At 36.3% G+C, this 21,098-nt stretch overlaps 1 protein-coding gene across 2 annotated transcripts in view; it reads left to right on the forward strand.

Annotated features, from left to right (window-relative positions):
* The first annotated feature begins 953 nt into the window (after window positions 1–953).
* b4galnt3b (beta-1,4-N-acetyl-galactosaminyl transferase 3b) overlaps window positions 954–21,098 on the forward strand; it is a 28,608-nt gene continuing 8,463 nt past the window's right edge. Inside the window, exons 1-13 of one of the 2 annotated variants that reach the window (XM_079874069.1) lie at window positions 954–1,319; window positions 10,494–10,552; window positions 10,839–10,925; window positions 13,061–13,156; window positions 15,902–15,992; window positions 16,074–16,174; window positions 16,260–16,327; window positions 17,235–17,313; window positions 17,386–17,452; window positions 19,352–19,495; window positions 20,198–20,307; window positions 20,393–20,493; window positions 20,976–21,040. In XM_079874069.1, the coding sequence (XP_079730195.1) occupies window positions 1,187–1,319; window positions 10,494–10,552; window positions 10,839–10,925; window positions 13,061–13,156; window positions 15,902–15,992; window positions 16,074–16,174; window positions 16,260–16,327; window positions 17,235–17,313; window positions 17,386–17,452; window positions 19,352–19,495; window positions 20,198–20,307; window positions 20,393–20,493; window positions 20,976–21,040 (1,201 nt within the window). In that variant the 5' untranslated portion in view covers window positions 954–1,186. The remainder of the gene's footprint in view (window positions 1,320–10,493; window positions 10,553–10,838; window positions 10,926–13,060; window positions 13,157–15,901; window positions 15,993–16,073; window positions 16,175–16,259; window positions 16,328–17,234; window positions 17,314–17,385; window positions 17,453–19,351; window positions 19,496–20,197; window positions 20,308–20,392; window positions 20,494–20,975; window positions 21,041–21,098) is intronic. The other variant, XM_079874070.1, reaches the window with a different exon arrangement.

Below are 21,098 nucleotides of genomic sequence, written 5' to 3' on the forward strand. Positions count from 1 at the left end.
CAGACCAGCAGCACTGCACACATCCAAACATATTCTTTTGTCCTCCTTGAAGGACTTTTAAGAGACAATCTCAGTTTCTTGAAAATTCGCATTTGAAAAAAATAAAATAAATGTACAAACACTTTCAGGAAAATAATAGCCTAATAAACATTAACTTGAAAGTATAAATAAATGAGGAAACAAGATAAAAATGGTTATAATTTGATGATCCACTTTAGATTTTCTACTAAGTAACTGTCAACATGTCAACTAACTCATTCATTTGGGTTAGGGTTATAAGTTGACATCTATTAATACTTTAATGACCAGTAACATTTAGTTGCAAAAAAAAATATATATATTTTCATGATTTATTAAAAAAAAAGAGTCTTTGGTCAAATCAATTTAGGTAATTAATGTGGTTCAGATAACATAATATTTTGAGTTTCTTTTGATTAAGCCAATCTCCTTCATTGTAGTAACTCATTTTTTTTTTCCAATGAGCTCAATATTTTAAGGCAACCAGGTAACTTACTTTTTTAAGATAAACCAACACTATTTTTTATTGTGTACTATGCCCAATCTTATCTATCTATCTATCTATCTATCTATCTATCTATGTATCTATCTATCTATCTATCTATCTATATAATTTCTTTTTTTCAAGGTAACAATTACATAACAAATGTAATGACTTAATACTGTACATTTAACAAGGAATGAAAAATACAAATTCTAACAGAAACAAACACAAACGGAAAATCACATAAGCAAATAAATAGATAGAATAAAGAGAAAAATAATAATAAAATAAATTATTCCATCTCGTCAAAATATATCCTTTAACAAAATAAATTAAGAATGCAGCACAGATTTACCTGTCTTAAGAGCTTTGGAGTTCTTTAAAAAAGGAAATAGTTTGCATATTGCTCGATATATAGTTGAATTTCCCCTTGTTGTAGCCTACCTGTTGAGAAGATCAGCGACGTCACGCAGAGGGCGTGGCCTACTCAACCTGTGCGTGCACTGATGTTTGAGTGAGAGACACTTGCAGACGCTGAATCACACACGCAGGGAAGGAAATGTGGACGAGCGTGACGAGAGATTAAGTTTTTACACAGGGTTTGAAACCGGGAAAGCGTGTATCGATGATCCTTCCAGCGGTTTTCAACTTCTGTGATCCACACGGAGCCCGAAGGACGTAAAGATGATGCTCAACTTTCTCCCGGTGCGGAAATTCAAGCGCAACGGCAGATATATTGTGTTCGGGGCGGTGCTGATGGTCGCGTTACTGGCGGCTTATCTGGAGTTCATGGCCACCAGCGAGTGGAGCAGCACTGGTGAGTGGCATCTGATGCCCTGTCCACTCATTACTCATTACTTCACACGTTCATGATGGCAATCCTCAAATATTAAAGTCAAAATGTTTACAATAAGGACCAATTCATTAACCCTAATTAATAGATTAGGTATCGTGAAGGGACATTAAACAACATTTTTACAGCATTTATTAATCTAGATAAGGGATTCCCAAACTTTCCCAACTTTTTGTTGTTGTTGTTGAACACATTTGACCTAAATATAATAACGCATGCTTGTCGGTTAATGGTAGGCTACATGACAAGTAGGTAAACAACATTTTTTTTTAAATATATTTTTAACATTTTTTTATTTAGAATATTTTTTATTTAATTTAGCATTTTATGGTTTAATTAATTATTAGCTGATTATTATAATTAAGGTTAAATTCTTTAATATTGGTTAATGCTTTAGGTCATTATCATTTCGCTCTTCATATCATCCAACTACATAACGTTCAAGTTGTTTTAACATTAATTAATTTATTTTCATCAACACAAGTTAATCACATATAATGCTAATAATAAATTAGCTAATGCTAATATAGATAACACTCAATAAGGTCGTTTTGGCCAATTTCAAATAGGATTCCAGTTTCCAATTACCTTCTGTTTTTGTTTTCTTAGTAAATTTTGACCAACTTGTAATTGCATTCCTTTCTACATACATTTTCTAATTGCAATGTTTAACCATTATATTCCACAGTTATAATGTTTACTTGCAGTCCATTAGACTTACATTCCAGTGTTTTGGATATTATATCTTCTGTTGTATCAGGAGTTTGAGCTGGAGATAAAGTTTGGAGTTTGTTAGCTTAGTGAGTTTGTAGAACAGCACAATATAACGCTATGGCAGAATACATTGTGTTATGTGCATGGAAACACGAGAACATCAGGCTGCTTGTTTCTGCCCTGCTGGTCTAGTTGTTTTTTTTTTTTTTTTTTGACACACCAGCTTAAAAACAGGGTGTTTCTTCCCAATTCCCATTGTGACTCACAGTGTCTCCTCTGCTTTCCTTCTGACTCAGGCACCTTGAAACTTATAGCAGTTTTAATCATGTTTTCTTATTGGTCCTATATTGCAAAGTCTGTACAAAGAGAAGCTTATGTGATTGCGGAAACCTGAGAGATGTCAGGTGAGCTCTGACCTCCAGAAGGGGTTTGTCATCTTGTTTGAGGTCAGTGTCAGACTAGAGGAGCAACACCAATGTCTCACCACCTGGACATCAGCGATCTGCTAATGTGCATCTAAAATTACATTTGAATAGTAAACTCACACTGACCTGCACAAAATCAGATTATAAACAACAGCTGTCCAGTTGCGATTTGCTTGCACTCATTCTAATTCTGATTGGGTGGAGGACGCTTGAATGCGATCCGAATTCCTTGTTCCTCCTGTATTTCCAAAAGAAATCCAGAGGTGAATGTTTGATCTGCACATGGAATTATGATGCGTTCGAGTCCTCCTGGAAGTTCGTATTTACAAGTTGTGTTTACGACGTCAGGTCTGTTCAAGTAAGTGAGCAAAATGGTGGTGTACCTTCTCTTAAGGCTTAGTTCACCCAAAAATTAAATTTCTGTCTTTAATTCAGAGTCAGAAAGCTCTCCGATTTCATCAAAAAATAACTTAATTTGTGTTCTGAAATGTTTTGGGTGAACCAACCCTTTAATTAACTACACAAAAATACAGCAAGGTTTTTAAACTATTTCTAGAAAATGAAGAACAAAGAATGTGCATCAAGTGTATTTTGCTTTATGTTTTTTACTGATTTATGAAGCCACTGTAAACTTTGTTACATATTATATTCTTATTAAAATGCTATTATATTTAGTTCAGGCAATTAACTTATTTTGTTGTAAATAAAAAAAGCCTGACAATGTCACTGATAATGTGGTTATCTGCCACATTTGTCTCTGATACACCTCCAATTCACTTTGACATGCTGTTCATGTGCGTTCAACTCGTAAATATGATCTTTCTGACATGACTTGAAATCACCATAAGTGTTGCACGAATACCGGTAATAGAAACGTGTCATGATACCCTGCATTTAAAAACGGTGCGATTCCTTATTTTACTGGTCCCGGTACTTTAAAAATGGCAGCAGGGTAGTGTGTGGGCAGTGCTTTGCTTACACTCCCTGCAGGCACACTGGCATAATTTTGGTTTCGTGACAACATGGCATTGATAAGCACTTAGGAGTCCATTGCTCATGCATGCCATTCCTCTGTGAACCTGCATATATTTTGCATGCTTGTTAAACCTCACACTGTAAATTAACGTTGTTTGCATACAGTATGTATGAGAGGTTAATAACAATAAAATGGACATGCACAACACAAAAAAAACAAGAATGCACTCAACTTCTGTCAAACATCACCTTGTCAGTCTATTAAATAAACTTTTAATACATTATGTTTTTCCCTCCAACTCTGAAAATAAACGGCATGTTTTTGTGACCCGGCATGTTTTTGTTAAAAGTGCAAGAATAATAATGAGGCTAATAATTAATGACAGTAATTAATGAGTGTTGCTTAGTTAATGATTGGTGGTTGTTGGCTAAACAACTCTGTGTAAAGTGTTTTTTGAATTGTTTTGTACTGCAATGCAATTATGAGTTATCACTGCAAAATGTCACTAATTGTCAGCAATGTTTTGTTTTTTTCAATGGATGATATCCAGAGAGTTAATGACTGCAGATGAGATATAAAATTGCTGAAATGAAATTCAAACATTTTACACAATATTTACTCAAAATTCAAACTAAATTTGTTTATTATCGGTTGTCAAATCTGTACATAGATTTTTGGTATTGAAGCTAATACAATCAGTCACGCAGATTTGGTTTTTGGCTGAAAATGACCAAAATATAGTTGCCAAATATTCACCCAAAAATGAAAATTCTGTCATCTTTTAGACACCATCATGTCACTCCCATCCTGAATGAATTTCTTTCTACTGCAGAACACAAAAGAAGAAATGTTGAAAGTCAGCGGAGTCCAAACAACACTAGATCTCATTGATTTCCTTTGTATAGACAAGAATTAACAAATATAATAAACAAATCCACTATAAATAAAGTCTTTCAGGTTTTGAATAACATGAAGCATTTTTATTTTTTGGTGAACTATCCCTTTAAAATCAGTGCTAATTCGCTCAATATTACATATAATGTTGCTTAACCCAGAGTTACAGTTTTCATCAAAATTATTCAACCCCCATTGCAAATCAGGTTTATTGGCAAAATTTAAAGACTTTCAGCTGTTTGCAATGAACAAATCAAACAAAACTAATTGAAATAACTCAACACAACAAAAGTGGTTTCCCCAAATTTAACTAAAAATGCAACTTTTAATGACTTCCGCAGTCACAAAATTATTCAACCCCCTGAATATAATCCCTCACAACAGCACAAATCTGCAAAACAGTTGTTGTCTCAAGCACACCTGATCAAGGGCTTCATTAGCTGCACCAGGTGTGCTTGAGCTAGAACACATGAAATATCTGAACTGGCTAGGTTTGTTGAGTGTCACGTTTTGACTCTATGTTAGAAATATGGCTAAGTCAAAAGAATGGTCCAAATAGTTAAGAGAAGATATCATCGCCCTTCACAAACAAGGAACAGGACACAAAAAGATAGCGAGGGCACTAAATGTTTCTGGAGACACCGTTGGAAGCATAGTTTGCAAGTTCAAAGTTAAAGGAACAGTGGTTACACTTCCTGGATGGGGCAGAAAAAGTAGGTATCAACGGCTGCAACCAGATTTCTGAGAAGGCAGGTTCAGAAACCCTTGAGTGACTGCAAAAGACTTGATGGCAACAAGCACTGAGGTTTCAGCTTGCACAGTAAGGCTCGTACTAAACTCATGCCAGAACTCCAAGATGTACCTCACTGACCCAAAAGCACAAGAAAAGTCTGCTCCAATTTGCTCAAAATCATATAAATAAGCCAAAGAAGTTTTAGGATTCTGTTCTGTGGAGCGATGAATCAAAACTGGAACTTTTTCGGCCCTATGGATCAGCGGTATGTCTGGAGGAAGAAGAATGAAGCATATGCTGAAAAGAACACTTTGCCTACAGTTAAGCATGGTGGTGCTCAGTGAATATCTGAGGCTGCTTTGCATCCTCTGGCCTTGAAAACATCCTGCCATCAGTGAGGAAGCTGAAGCTTGGGTGTCACTGGACCTTCCAACACGACAATGATTCCAAGCATACCTCAAATTCCACCAAGACTTGGTTGCAGAAGAAGTCCTGGAAGATTCTACAGTGGCCATCACAGTCACCTGACTTGAACCCCATTGAAAATCTCAGGTGGGATTTGAAGAAGGCGGCTGCAGCACGCAAACCCAAGAATATTACTTAACTGGAGGCCATTGCTCATGAGGAATGGGCTAAGATTCCTCAGAAACGCTACCAGAAGCTGGTGTCTGGTTATACATCTAGTTTGCAGCAGGTCATAACACCAAAAGGGTGTTCTACTAAGTACTAAAGTTGCTAGCCATGAAGGGGTTGAATAATTTTGAGACTGCAGAAGTCATTAAAAGTTGCATTTTCAGTTGAATTTGGGGAAACCACTTGAAACATTTGTCGTGTTGAGCTATTTCAATTACTTTTGTTTGATTTGTGCATTGCAAACAGCTGAAAGTCTGTACATTTTGCCAATAAACCTGATTGTAGTGCCAATCAGTGAATTTTATGTAGCTAAATTAGTGTAATATCTTCAGGAGAAGATGCACAGTTATTTGTTCTCATTGTTTATACTTTCAGCTGGCTCCGCACCACGAGCCTCCACTGACGTTTTTCCAAACAGACGAGGCGTTTATACTTGACACATCCTTGCCATTTGTATTATTCTTTGAAATGACAGGTGGCGACTCTGAGTAATTGTTCTCTAAATCACCAGGAAGTAGCGGTAAGAAGTAAGGTACACACGTGACAATGTTTGTTTTTATTACACTTCACCAAACCCCTGCAACAAAACAACCAAAGAATCATGTAAAACCTAGTAAACCTTGAGATTATTAATTGTGACATTGTGACAATTTAAACGTTTTCATTTAATTTCATGAACATTTTTATTAAACATAGACCTTTATTTTCCTTAAAAGGGCTTATTTGTGCAAGTGAAGGCTCATTTTGTAAATGTAAGCAATTAATTTAGATAAGCACAAACTGGGTGCCGGTAAGATGCCAGTAACAGATGTACCTGGTCGGCCAGAATCGCCTCGAAGTCATGCATCTTCGGAAGCGGAGCCGTGTTACAAAAAACGGCATGCAGACCGCCACGCAAAATGGGGTCTCTCAACGCGCACAACCGCCAACACCGCTAATTTTTTCCGTGTGCACCCTTGCGGACTCGGCGAGTATAAATCAAGCATAATTCTGTTGTTTTGATTGTTGACAGCGAGCTACTGTGTTCAACTTGCTCTTTGAAGGACTGTAGTTCATCCATGTTTCCAAACCCTACATTTTATGTGTGTGTCAGTTTAGACACACTGGGGCGACATTGTAAGTCAGTGTGAAGTGACACACCCTTGTGACTGACCCTTGACCTTTGATTATTTTTGCACCAGTGGACCCAGTCCTGGACTTTTAGTTCATGATTTCTTTGTTATTTTTTTGTGGGGAATCATCAAAGACCAGGTGCACGGAGCAGAAATGGAACGAGACTAAAGCAATGCATGTAGGGTGAGACATGCATTACTGTAGTCTCGTTCCATTTCTGTTGCTCGCTCTCTCTCACACACCATCTCTCTCTCTTTCTCTCTCTCCTCTGTCCTGCACTGAGCCCTGGGGCTTCTACCCTCTTTTAAACAAACTCGACATTCCTCCGGGGGCTACCAGTTATTTCTTGGGTGAACAGTGAAAGAAAGGATTTGGATGATGGGGAAAGGCAAAGAAGGAAATTGTGGTAAAAACACTAAAAAAACACTTTGAACATGCACATCAGATCCTTAGGGTCACTTCTTTAAACTCATTTGTTCTCGCTCACACACTAAGGAAAGTGCACACACCACCCAGTGTGCAAATACACCTGAAGACACAGACCATAATAGCCTGTCCGCCCCGGCCCTCCCCGCAGTGTGTGTTCAGTGGCGCTGGGGGTCAGGTGACCCTTTCTTCTTTAAGCATTTCCTGTGTTCCTTGTTGCTATAGCACCAATGTGCAAGGTTAAGCACACTTGCTCTTCTCTGTACACGCACACTCTCTCTGTCTTTTTGCTGGGAGTTCATGTATTTTCTTTTACCTCTAGACATTTAGCTATATTTGCTGAAAATATTTGCAGATAGCTTATGTGTAAATTAACTATACAAGGTTTTTTATGTATTGTGTGCATGCATTTTTAACTGTCTATTTGAAAAGCTTGCAACATAGCAGGATGTTTGTCAGCCAAAAGTCAGTAGTTGTTTGATGAACGCCACGTCAAAATCTCCATTCTTCATATCTAAAAACTTAAGTGAAACTTGAATAACTGGTTTTCGCTTACCTACTGTATAATGTGACTGAAGGGACAATGTGCATACAAGGCACATACAGGTGTCCAAACAATGTAACAGGAGTCTGTTTTTATGTCCTTTCGGTGATGTCCTCAAGCTGATTCATAAATGAATAAATGTTTTTTTCTTACAAGTTATTCTTATATGGGTAGGGTTAGTTTATAGTAGATCTGCATGATTTTGGATAAATTGAGAATCACTATAGTAATTAACACTGAGACACTAATTTGTGCAAAAAGCACTAATGACTTGTTTAAGACTTGAAGCTTAAACTCGAGGGCTTGCAACTTGACTTGGACTTGCCTGTCTTGACTCGGGACTTGAATTCAAAGATTCAAAACTGACTTGTGACTTGCAAAACAATGACTTGGTCCCACCTCTTGTTTGAATGAATGATTCAATGACTCACTCATAAAGAATTCACTAGTGGATATATATACAGTGAGGAAAATAAGTATTTGAACACCCTGCTATTTTGCAAGTTCTCCCACTTAGAAATCATGGAGGGGTCTGAAATTGTCATCGTAGGTGCATGTCCACTGTGAGAGACATAATCTAAAAAAAAAAATCCAGAAATCACAATGTATGATTTTTTAACTATTTATTTGTATGATACAGCTGCAAGTAAGTATTTGAACACCTGAGAAAATCAATGTTAATATTTGGTACAGTAGCCTTTGTTTGCAATTACAGAGGTCAAACGTTTCCTGTAGTTTTTCACCAGGTTTGCACACACTGCAGGAGGGATTTTGGCCCACTCCTCCACACAGATCTTCTCTAGATCAGTCAGGTTTCTGGGCTGTCGCTGAGAAACACGGAGTTTGAGCTCCCTCCAAAGATTCTCTATTGGGTTTAGGTCTGGAGACTGGCTAGGCCACGCCAGAACCTTGATATGCTTCTTACAGAGCCACTCCTTAGTTTTCCTGGCTGTGTGCTTCGGGTCATTGTCATGTTGGAAGACCCAGCCTCGACCCATCTTCAATGCTCTAACTGAGGGAAGGAGGTTGTTCCCCAAAATCTCGCAATACATGGCCCCGGTCATCCTCTCCTTAATACAGTGCAGTCGTCCTGTCCCATGTGCAGAAAAACACCCCCAAAGCATGATGCTACCACCCCCATGCTTCACAGTAGGGATGGTGTTCTTGGGCTGGTACTCATCATTCTTCTTCCTCCAAACACGTTTAGTGGAATTATGACCAAAAAGTTCTAGTTTGGTCTCATCTGACCACATGACTTTCTCCCATGACTCCTCTGGATCATCCAAATGGTCATTGGCAAACTTAAGACGGGCCTTGACATGTGCTGGTTTAAGCAGGGGAACCTTCCGTGCCATGCATGATTTCAAACCATGACGTCTTAGTGTATTACCAACAGTAACCTTGGAAACGGTGGTCCCAGCTCTTTTCAGGTCATTGACCAGCTCCTCCCGTGTAGTTCTGGGCTGATTTCTCACCTTTCTTAGGATCATTGAGACCTCACGAGGTGAGATCTTGCATGGAGCCCCAGTCCGAGGGAGATTGACAGTCATGTTTAGCTTCTTCCATTTTCTAATGATTGCTCCAACAGTGGACCTTTTTTCACCAAGCTGCTTGGCAATTTCCCCGTAGCCCTTTCCAGCCTTTGTGGAGGTGTACAATTTTGTCTCTAGTGTCTTTGGACAGCTCTTTGGTCTTGGCCATGTTAGTAGTTGGATTCTTACTGATTGTATGGGGTGGACAGGTGTCTTTATGCAGCTAACAACCTCAAACAGGTGCATCTAATTTAGGATAATAAATGGAGTGGAGGTGGACATTTTAAAGGCAGACTAACAGGTCTTTGAGGGTCAGAATTCTAGCTGATAGACAGGTGTTCAAATAATTATTTGCAGCTGTATCATACAAATAAATAGTTAAAAAATCATATATTGTGATTTCTGGATTTTTTTTTTAGATTATGTCTCTCACAATGGACATGCACCTACGATGATAATTTCAGACCCCTCCATGATTTCCAAGTGGGAGAACTTGCAAAATAGCAGGGTGTTCAAATACTTATTTTCCTCACTGTATATATCTTAAACTGCATAAAGTTTTCTTTTAAAACTGGGATTAGGGTTAGGTTGTTAATGTCAGATAGAAACATTAATATATATATACTTTACTTTATATATATATATACTTTATGCACATCTTAAACTGCCCCCCCCCCCCAGCAGGACAGTTTATGGGAAATCAGCACCAGGAAATCAGTATGCTTTATGCATGACATTAGATAATGAATAAGGAAAAGAAAAAGGAAAATCTAATGACATGTCTACTTTGCATTTTGGGAAACTCTGAAAGCAGCGTTGCATTCTATAAATGGATCAGCATAGTCGCTGGAAACCCAGTTTAAACTCTGTGATTGCCTATAGAATTCATATTTTTGATTTAATCTAATTTTGGATCAAATTTGAAAGTGTTTTAATGGAGAGAGTGAGTGACTTAAGTAAAGTTAATGCTTTTTCCTTTTTAAAGATTTATGTGAACATGGAATCAGTTTCACTCTTATCTGGAGAAACCCCAAACCATCAATGGCAAACTAATGATACTGTCATGGATCAAACACACACACCTGGTCAGTCAGGTTTAATTCATTGATTGGCTACTTGACTAAACATTTACTCTGTTTCTCTTTCAGACGTAACCGTCCGCAGCATTGCCGGGCCAAAAGCTACTGCTCGACGAGTGGTAAAAACTCAGTTACACTCCATCATGTTGCATGTTTCATTCATCTAGAGTCTAGTTATAATCTTGGAAATTATTATTTTACATGATTATTGATTATTAAATTCAGGTCAATGATTATTAAATTCAGTTTTGTGTAAAAACATGACTCTCAGCACCCAGTTAAATATTATAAGTCACAAAAAAAAGATGAAAAAATCATGGCTGATATTTCTTCTGGTTCATTTGTGAAATGGCAGATAACATATAAAATAAAAGTTGAGTACATTGCATTGTGGGATGCAATATTTGTGTTTCACAGGCTCAAGATGATCACATCTCTGATAATAATCGTGAGAGAGAGATCTGGATACCAAAAAACACTCAACAGACATGGAGGATGGAGGTAAAGACACGGCCACACGGCCACGGTGTTTACCATGGTGTCCAAAAATATGGTTTAACGGTGATGCATGTCCAAAAACATGGTATTGCCATTGTACATTTTCAAAAAAGCATCGTATTACCTTGGTATGTACCCAAAAATCCCTAATACTCTGATATTTTTGGTACTTTGTAAGTGTAATAGTTTGTGATATTTCTCTTACTCAGAGCTTTGTATGCATATGTGTTGATGTGCATATGCTGTAAGGATGATGGTATTAAACCACAAGAACATTTGCCTCTACGTTGGCCATGGCTCTTTCTGTGTGTCTTTGGCAAGACTTTTGCTGTCTTGTTAAATTTAGCATGACTCTGTGTGTCTCTGGTGTCACTGCACTATTTTAAACATGACACATGAGCTGTACATTTTTTGTTCTTTCTGTATGTTAGTTGGGGATTTAAAATAATATATGTGCTTCATAGTAATTTAAGCTTTAACAGGAGAACTGAGCAGCTTTTATTTTTTATTAAAGGAATAGTTCACCCAAAAAAATGAAAAATTTGTCATTATTTACTCACCCTCAAGTTGTTCCAAACCTGTATGAGTTTCTCTCTTCTGTTGTACACAAAAGAAGATATTTTAAAGGATGTCGGTAACCAGACAGTTGACGGTAGCAATTGACTTCCATAGTAGGAAAAAAAATATTATGGAAGTCAATGGCCACCATTAACTGTCTGGTTAATGGAAGAAAGAAACTAATACAGATTTGGAACAACTTGAGGTAATAATGACAGAATTTTCATTTTTGTTTAATTCTTATTTGCAAAAATGTGTATTATTTGAGCTATAAAGATGAATGGGCCTTATTCACCAATATCGTCCTAAAAATTTTCTTGAACTTCCTAAGAAAAGTCTACGTCGGATTCGTGACATGTTCTTAAACAACAGAATTGTTCGCACCTGTGTTCTTAGGATTGATGAATCCCACGTCTTCGTGATTGAAAGCGTGTTCCAGTTGTTCCTAATTAGCATAAGAAAACGCCCAGCAAATACCCATATAAGGACATGACACTTCAGGGCCGTGTGCATGAAAAGTTGGAGAATGTCCAAAAGATGGTGGTGGTCCACCGATCACCAAATGAAAAAAGAACTTCAGTAATTCTGAAATAGAAATTCTACTGCAACTGGTAAATGCCAAACGAGGCATAATATTTGATTTAATCAGCTTAATTGCTGATGTAAATTGCAGTGTTAGTGTTTCTTTGCATAATATGATTTTTAGCGCAATTTTCCACCGGACAAAATTGCGATTGTTAACTCATGATTTCTGTTCTGTCTGTGCGCACCAATCTTGCACTTCTATCTACTCCTCAACCAGACCACCTAGAGACTTCGGGTTTTCGGCATTATGTTAAGGAAGGTCTAATCTCGGGAACGCACAAAAAAAATCCAGGAAAAGATTTACTATCTCTTAGTGTTGTGATCCCATGACGTCAGAAAATTGCGCTAAAACACTCACTGAGTTTTTATTACTTGTTTTTTTCAACAAATGATCAGAAATACATTACAGTAAAATACTATCATTGTAAACGACTGTAGAATTAAATAAAATGCAGTAACCAATTATTTGGAGCAAACTGTCATCAATCAAATGTGCGTAAGTGTGCTCTTGAGTGTGCGTAGATTTTGTTAGCTAAGAACAAATCCAAGATAAGAAAACATTAGTGAATATAAAAAGTGCATAAGTGGGGTTTAAGAACACATTTCTTTGTAAGAACGGTTGTCGAATGAGGCCCAATGAATGTAAATCGTACAGACAGTCACTTATCATATCATATTGTGCAACTTTATTAGTTCAAATACCTTTGCACAGAGAGTTTTTATCACAACCGTGACCCGTCTCATGCTGATACGTATGATGTTTAGGTCTTGTAGCTCTACTTTTGAAACAGTATTTTAATGTTTATTCCAGTGCAGAGTCTTTCCCCATAGACTTCCATTAATCAGTATTAATGTAAACATGTTTCCCTCCCGCTTGTTTTTACAGTCTGATGGATCAAATTATCCAAAGAATTTATTTTAATTGTATAGACTATTGTAAAGTAAAAATCTGTTCATTTAATATATATGAGTGTGTTTGTGTGTGTTTGCTGCAGTATAAAGGACAGGCTAATCTTCACATCTTTGAGGACTGGTGTGGCTCATCTATAGCTCAACTACGGAAGAATCTACATTATCCACTATATCCTCATGTAAGTTATATAGCTGTCAAATATACACTACCATTCAAACGTGTGAGGTCAGTGATATTTTCTTTTTTGAAAGAAAACCTTTCAACAAGGATGAATTAAATTGTTCATAAGTGACAGTAAAGACTAGTTTCATATAAACACTGTTCTTCTGAACTCTATTCATCAAAGAATCCTGAAAAAAAGCACAATTTCCACCAAAATATTAAGCTGCACAACACTGCAATGAGTCTCATTCAATAATAATTGCATAAATTATTGGTATTCATATGCACAGGAGAACTTCTCATGAAAAATTTCAGCCTAATTTACACAACGTGTACGCACATGGAATTGTTCTTACGAATTGATCTACGTTAAAGGAGAACTCCGGTCAATTTTAACATTGAGCTCATTTTTTTGTAAATTTGGAGTGCTGTCAATACAGAGAACAACGACAAAAATCTGTGTTGCCTACACCTTGTTATCCTCTTTTTTAAATTTGCACCCTGTTGACTTCAATGGGGCAAGTTTTAAACCTGCTTTTAGCCTCTTAACATCCTTGATGTGTCATTACAAGTGCCCAGCCATGTGAGTGATTCCTTTAGAGTGAACACGGGTGAATCTGACTGCAGTAGATGTGAAAGATATTAATAAAAGTGATGTTAATTCAGCCAGCGCACATACCTGTATTTTCTTCCTGTTTTCGGTCGAAGTCCACAGTAGTCGATTGTCGAGTTCACGCGCATAGGTTTAGTTACCTATGATCACGCGCATGAACTCGACAATCGATTACTGTGGACTTCGACCGAAAACAGGAAGAAAATACAGGTATGTGAGCTGGCTGAATCAACATCATAAACTTTTGTTGATCACAGAGCTTGTTTTTAGCGTTAATTAAAAAGCCTATGGGAAAATCCAATTGGGTTTTTGTCGAGGGAACCAGTGTGATACTAACTGCCGGTTGGCCTACAAAGTGACGTCATGCCTGCACCACTCTATTGCATAAAACACTCCAAAACCATCTCCATATAAGGGCTTTCCGCATACCCTTTCCTTTCGCTGCTCTTAGCAAACATGACACTCTCTAGGACGCGTTCTCGTCTGAAAGCACACGCAGCATTCAAAGAAATTTCTCTTAAACTCATTTATAAATATTACCCTTTTAATTATTATCTTGTGAGCAGATTTAATTGTTATATTGATATATTTTGTACATTTTGTGGTTTACATGTTGAAAGAGTTTTCCTCATTCAGTTTGTTTTTGGTCAGATTTCTGTTATTTTATTAAGGCTCACATCATACCCAGTTTTCAACTGTGCTTTAAAAATGTTTTGTTTATTTAATTTTTTTCTCCTATGACAAATCTTATCATAAGGAATATTACTTAATTAATCAGCTATTTTTTTTAGCTAAATTTACTATTCATCGATGAAAATTTGGAGGATAATAAGCCTTTTTTAAATCAGAAGTTCAACAATACCTAAACACAATGTTATGTTTAAAAAATAATAAAGCTGTAAAATGTGTTTCCATTTGTAAACATTTTCATATTTTAAATTAACTTTTAAGTTTGTTACTGTTTTTTTATTTACGTATTTGTCTTTATTTTTTTTTTTTATTCAGTGTACCCCACTGACTGTAGTTGTGATTCTTTAAAACCAATAAAATAAAAAAGGACGCGCAGAAAGATCCTCTATTGATGCCAAGTGTGCCAACCTCAAAACAAGTTCGAACACACAATATATATATATATGATGAAATGTGTATGTATAAAATTTAATCTTGGTAAAAGTAACTCACCTTTACAAGACCACCCAGATATATGATTTTTGCGTACGTGTGGTTTCAGTTCGTACAATTCTTTAGTAAATTTAGAATAAAATTTAGAACGAAAGTTCGTGAAAAAGTTCGGATTTCACGCACAAATTACGTGCGTACACATGGTTAGCGAATGAGACCCAAAGTTTCTTGAGCATTTTCAAAGGGTCATGTGTTTTTTTTTTTTATATAATAGGTTTTACTGAGGAAATCGAAATACTGTACGAGTGTGTTCCTAAAAGTTAAGAAAATAAACTTTTTTTAGCGCATATACACATTTAAAACTCTTTCTCTTTCTGACAAAAAAAAAGCACCAGGAATATTGATGACATCATCTCCTGTGCAGGAGGAGCAATAAAATGCTTTCTATAATAAGAACATCTCTAAATTATGAACACCACCAGCCGCTGATCTAAACGGGCGTTTCTGCTGCTGGATAACCTACTGTTATTGGTGGACCACATACTGCAACTGGCCTCAACTTTTGAAAATATGATAGCAAATGGGATGTACAGAATTTCTGATATAAGACTGCAATCTAATTTAAAAAGGATTATAATCAATTTGATCATACATTTACACTAAATGGTACTAGAATACACCTAGGTTATATAAATGAATTGAAAATTGATCTAAATACTCTACTATAAAACAAGATCAAACATGTTGACATCACATTGTTATTTTAGTATATTAATATTTTGAATTGAATTTTGTGCTTTTGTCATTTTATTGGTTTAAAAAAAGTCTTGAGTTTTATTTTTATAGTTTTAACTAAAACTATTTTAATTTTAGTACTTCTGCTTAGTTATTTCTAATTTTATGTTTTCATGTAATACTTATTTTATTTCAGCTAACAAAATGTGTTAGTTAACAATAAAACACTGTTAGCAACATACTTTTCTTGCAGTATTACATTTGAAACACTGTTTTTTTTAACCTCTGTAGAATCGTTCAACTGTGAAGAAACTTGCTGTGTCGCCCAGTTGGACCAATTATGGACTCAGGATATTTGGCTACATACATCCTTATAGTGATGGTCTGTACATCTCTTTCTCACGCACACACATTCAGATTGTGTGCTATTGTCTCACTGTTAATCCTTCCCTGTGTTCGACAGGTGACTTTCTGTTTGCAGTGGCGTCTGATGATAACAGTGAGTTCTGGCTCAGCGACGATGAGAATCCCGTAAATCTGAAGCTCCGTGCTTACGTTGGAAAGGTTTGTGAGTGTTGACTTTACAATTACTTTTGCGCTGGTGCGTGAAATAGATACACTTAATTTTGTGTGGTTACTCCATTTTTAGACAGGTAGAGAATGGACCGCCCCAGGGGAATATGGGAAATACGCCAGTCAGAAATCAGATCTTATTCCGTAAGTGAATGCGCCGTTTGTGTTTCATAATGCTTGAGGGAAATGCTCACACACCTCTCCATGTTATGACCACATACATACCTCAATGATGAAGAACTATTTTTAGACTCAGCATGTGTAGATTCACAAGCTGCTGCTTGTGTCCTAATTCTGGTCATGGCACAAGGCGGGAAGTCATTAGAAGGGATTCGTCTCATAAACCATCACTTGTAGTGTGTGTGTGTGTGAGAAACAAATGTTGGTCAAGGTTACATTTCAGTAACATACTTCAAATCAAACAAAAATGGGTAAATCAGTTGTGCTTCCTGAGCTCAATCACACAAACAGTGCTGATCCAGCTAATCTCCAATGGGAAACAAACACGCAATTGATCCAGTCTTCAGTGTCACATGACTCTTCAGAAATCATTCTAATATGCTGATTTGATTCTCAAGAATTATTAAAGAACATTTCTTATTATTATCAATGTTGAAAACAGTTGTGAAACTGATCTTTTTTTTCAGGAGTCGAATAGAAAGTTTAAAAGAACGGCATTTATTTGAAGTATAAATATTTTGTAACATTAGAAATGTATTTACTGTCACTTTTGATCAATTTAATGTATCCTTGCTGAATAAGAGCTTTCATTTCTTTTTTAAAAATTGTGTGTATGTTAAAAATGTATAATCTAAATTGAATACAAACATGGGAGGTTTCTATTAATTAATTATTCTATATCATTGTGTATATTATATGCATAATCTATATTAATTATTCAGTATCATTAATAAAACATGGTCAATTTCATATATTTAAAACTGTTGAAAAGCTTTATATAAAAAAATCTTCAAATTCTCTAAGAGAAAATTCTCGCACATAGTTCTTACAAAATGAGGAATGTTTCACATTTTGTTGTTGTGTTTTACAGTCTTCAGAAGACCAGTAAATATTTCTTTGAGCTCATTCATAAACAGAACAATCAAGGAACGGACCATGTAGAGGTTGCGGTGAGTGTGTTTACTGAGTGTGTTGCTGTGATTGTTGTACAATGTTATGACACTGCCTGTATTTACTTACAGTGGCAGCTCAAACAGGCTGGACACGGATTTTCAATCATCGATTCCAAGTTCATCTCCCTCTATATCAGTGAGTGTGTGTGTGTTATTTTGGGCTGTGGTTGCAGAAATGCCAGGGTAGTGTTAGGATGCCTGGAATAGCTGCTCCTGTCCACACACACGCCCTAAAATAGAGCTAATGATGGGGTACAAAGTGCGTGTGTGTGTGTTGTCGTCTTATTGCTTCAGCTGCTCTTTGCGTTCATTTCTATGTAAATGTATACAGTACTTATGTAGCTTTAGGTAAAAACTGTGTTTTTGGTGTACTTCAGATTGCTATTTTGTCAATATCCGTCTGTCACTGCATCACTGTTTTTATTGTTAAAGGGATATTTCACCTCTGGAAAGATGAATGTGTATTTAAATTGGGTCATTTATGTAGTAGAAATATGAAATTATTTTAGAAGTTGGTGCCTTCTAGACTGAGAAAGCCAGAAAATGTATTTTTGGCTCATGTGGATGAAAGACAACAACTCCCAGAATGCACTTGCTTCGCTGCCCTAGAAGCCACTCCCAAGGGCAGTATTGGAAGAAATGATATCGATCATTTGACTCGAAACTGAAAAGACGGCGTTTTATCGTGAGATCCCACCCCCTATCGGTGGGTTGAAAACACGAGGAACTAGCTCCTACTACTGGCTGTAGTCTCGAGCCTCTGGCCAAAAAAGCCTCCGATGACGCAAAATGGCGATTTTTGCGTCATCAGAGGTTTTTTTCCAGACACACAATACAGAAATCTCTCGTCTCAGGGGGGCATGAGGGAGGGAAGCACGGTCATTTGAAAATACTACCGGGTTTCTACTGATACAAAGTAAAACTATTTAAAAAAAAAAATGTCAATTGAAATGAAGCTGAAATAAAATTATTTAGTGCTTCATTTAGTGTACACAGTTATATGAATATGCAAATTAGTCTCTGCCTCCACTCACTCACAGCAGCTCGGTATACCTGATCCACTAGGTCAACTTTACTGTTGTAAACGCTGCACAATGGCAAGAGGAAATACTGGTTTAATTCACCGATATATGTTTGAAACAGAAACTGATTCAGAAGAAGTGGAAGAGTGTATTATACAGGCTCGTCTACAAGTCGATGTATTAGAATGGTAATGCTTTTTATGTATCGCTCTCTACAACGTCGGACACTTAACAGTAATTAATATGATTAGCCTTTTGCTTGACACAAACAGCTAATAATGTGTTACTAATGTTACACAAACCATGTTCCCGTTCGCCATTTTAGAGTCAGACAGCTGCCTTCTGAAAATCAGTATCCTAGAAACCGTTTGAACAACTTAGAACGTCAGTGGAGAAAGTTTTTTTAAATTGTTTTTTTTATTGACAGAAAAATACACCAGGATAACCTGGCTTCTCTTGAGACTCCCCTGCTTCACAGCAGTTAATGATATGCTAAAGCCCGCCCGCACATTGTAGAGAACAATGGTGATTTCAAACCGCGTCTTTGGTTCACTGCAGTTTTATGGAGAATGATGAATTTGCACATGGTTTGTCTGAAAGCATATTAAAAACAACAAAGAGACATATAAACAACATTAAAAACTTGATTTTCACCACAGGGGGTCTTAAAAAAAGACAAGTGAATTGCAAACTTGCTAATACTAAAATGAAAACTAAAAATATGCAAATAAAAGCTAATTCAAGATATTAATAAATACTGTAATTGTATATAAATAATACAAGAATAACTGCATCGCATGCGTGTATGTTTACGTTTTTCTGTAAATATTGTAGGTATGTCAAATGATGCGGACCATGTTTAGAATGGAATGGAAGTGCATACTATTCTTTTTAAATAGTGTATTATATTAATAGTATAATACGTTGTAAAAACAGTGTTTTAAGCAGTATATTATTTTTATTATATCGATAACAGTTTCAAACACTATATACCTGATTGTTTGTGTGTCCAGATGAGTCCACTCTGAAGGCTGAAGATGTCAATCACATTCCTCAGACCACTGCCAGTCATGTGACTCCGCCCCAGAGGTCATCTCAGACTCCGCCCCATGGAGCAGATATGCTGAGAGCAGATCCACGAGACTCGTTTCATCAGGGTGAGAAATTCAGACAAACTCGCGCCCACTTAATACAATTTTTATAGTCAAACATAATACACTAATAACTCAGACCTGATGAGCCATTCAACACTAAACTTAAAACATGAGTGAGTGAATATTAACAGAATTTTAAAAAATAAAGTGGACCTGGCAGATTTAGAAAAATTCTATTACAGTATAATAAATAAATCATTGTCCTCTGCACTTTGTATTACGATTATGATAATGATCCATCACTTTATATTTGCTTCTTGTTTCTAGTTGTTTGCTTGTTTCTTAAATTTTGTGATGGATTGACTTCTTAAAGTTGCATGTGTGCAAGGCAAACTAGAACATAATATTCAGAACATGAATTCAGCGCCACCTTGTGGCAAAAGAGACATTTCCACATTATTTCGACTGGAGGGCCCTATTAATGGAAACTGAGAATCTTGATATATTAAATTTAATTAATCATAATCCATTTTGTGATTTCTGAAGTTTTAGGAACTGTATGTTCTTCAGTAGAAACAATAGTTATTGAGTTTGTTTATTTAGAGTTTAGAGATTATCAGAGCTTTGAATGTTTGCTCTGACCTTCTGGTTGAACTACTGCATTAGAGCCTTCATTTTGTAGAATTAACACATTAAAGTATGTGAATGTGTATGTTAATAATAATAATAGAGTTAATTCTTGTTTGTGTGTATTTGTATGTGTAGTTCCATTACTGGACAGGATGCGTTTGCAGGGAGTTTTACCTGACTGCATCTATAACCCCAGTTACATCATAAAGGGATATCCTCTAGTGCGCTACCAGGGCCTGCAGTTTGTAAGTGCTTAAACACATTTTTTTTGTAAAGCGATGAATGTTGTGCCTATGTGAGCATGATCTTGAGCAATCTAATCTGATGCAGGTGCACCTGACGTATGTGTATCCCAATGACTACACACGGCTCACACACATGGAGAGCGATAACAAATGTTTCTACCTTGCAAATCCATACTACCTGGACAGGTAGACACACACAACTTCACTACCGTTTATGTTTATGCTCAACAAGGCTGCATTTATTTGATCAGAAATATTGTAAAAAGTAATATTGTGAAGTATTATTACAATTTTAAGTATTTGAATTTATTTCAAATGTAATTTATTCCTGTGATGCAAAGCTGAATTTTTAGCATCATTACTCAAGTCTTCGGTGTCACATGATCCTTTAGAAATCATCCTAATACGCTGATTAATTTGAACAGCATTTATTTTAAATTAAATATTTTTTTAACATGATTAAAAGTATTAATTAAAAAAAAAAAAACTCTAACATTTGAATGGCTGTGTACTATCTGTACATGAGTGAAAACACACACACACACACACACCAATCTAGCTCTCTTTGGTGCACTGTCTGTAGTGTGTTATCGATGATGTCATTGACCTGGTTCATCATCACATGCACCTTGTGTATTATGATCTCAAATCAAATCATATATTTTCAGATATGGCTTCTCAAAATACATTCAACTTGATCTGCCTGAAAACGAAGAGTTCATCAAATACAAAGGTACAGCAAACACATAGTGCTTTAGTGGTTTATTTACATTGAAAGACAACATTAAAAC

Source organism: Squalius cephalus, assembly GCF_949319135.1.
Source record: "Squalius cephalus genome assembly, chromosome: 6".
In the NCBI taxonomy this organism is placed as follows: domain Eukaryota; kingdom Metazoa; phylum Chordata; class Actinopteri; order Cypriniformes; family Leuciscidae; genus Squalius; species Squalius cephalus.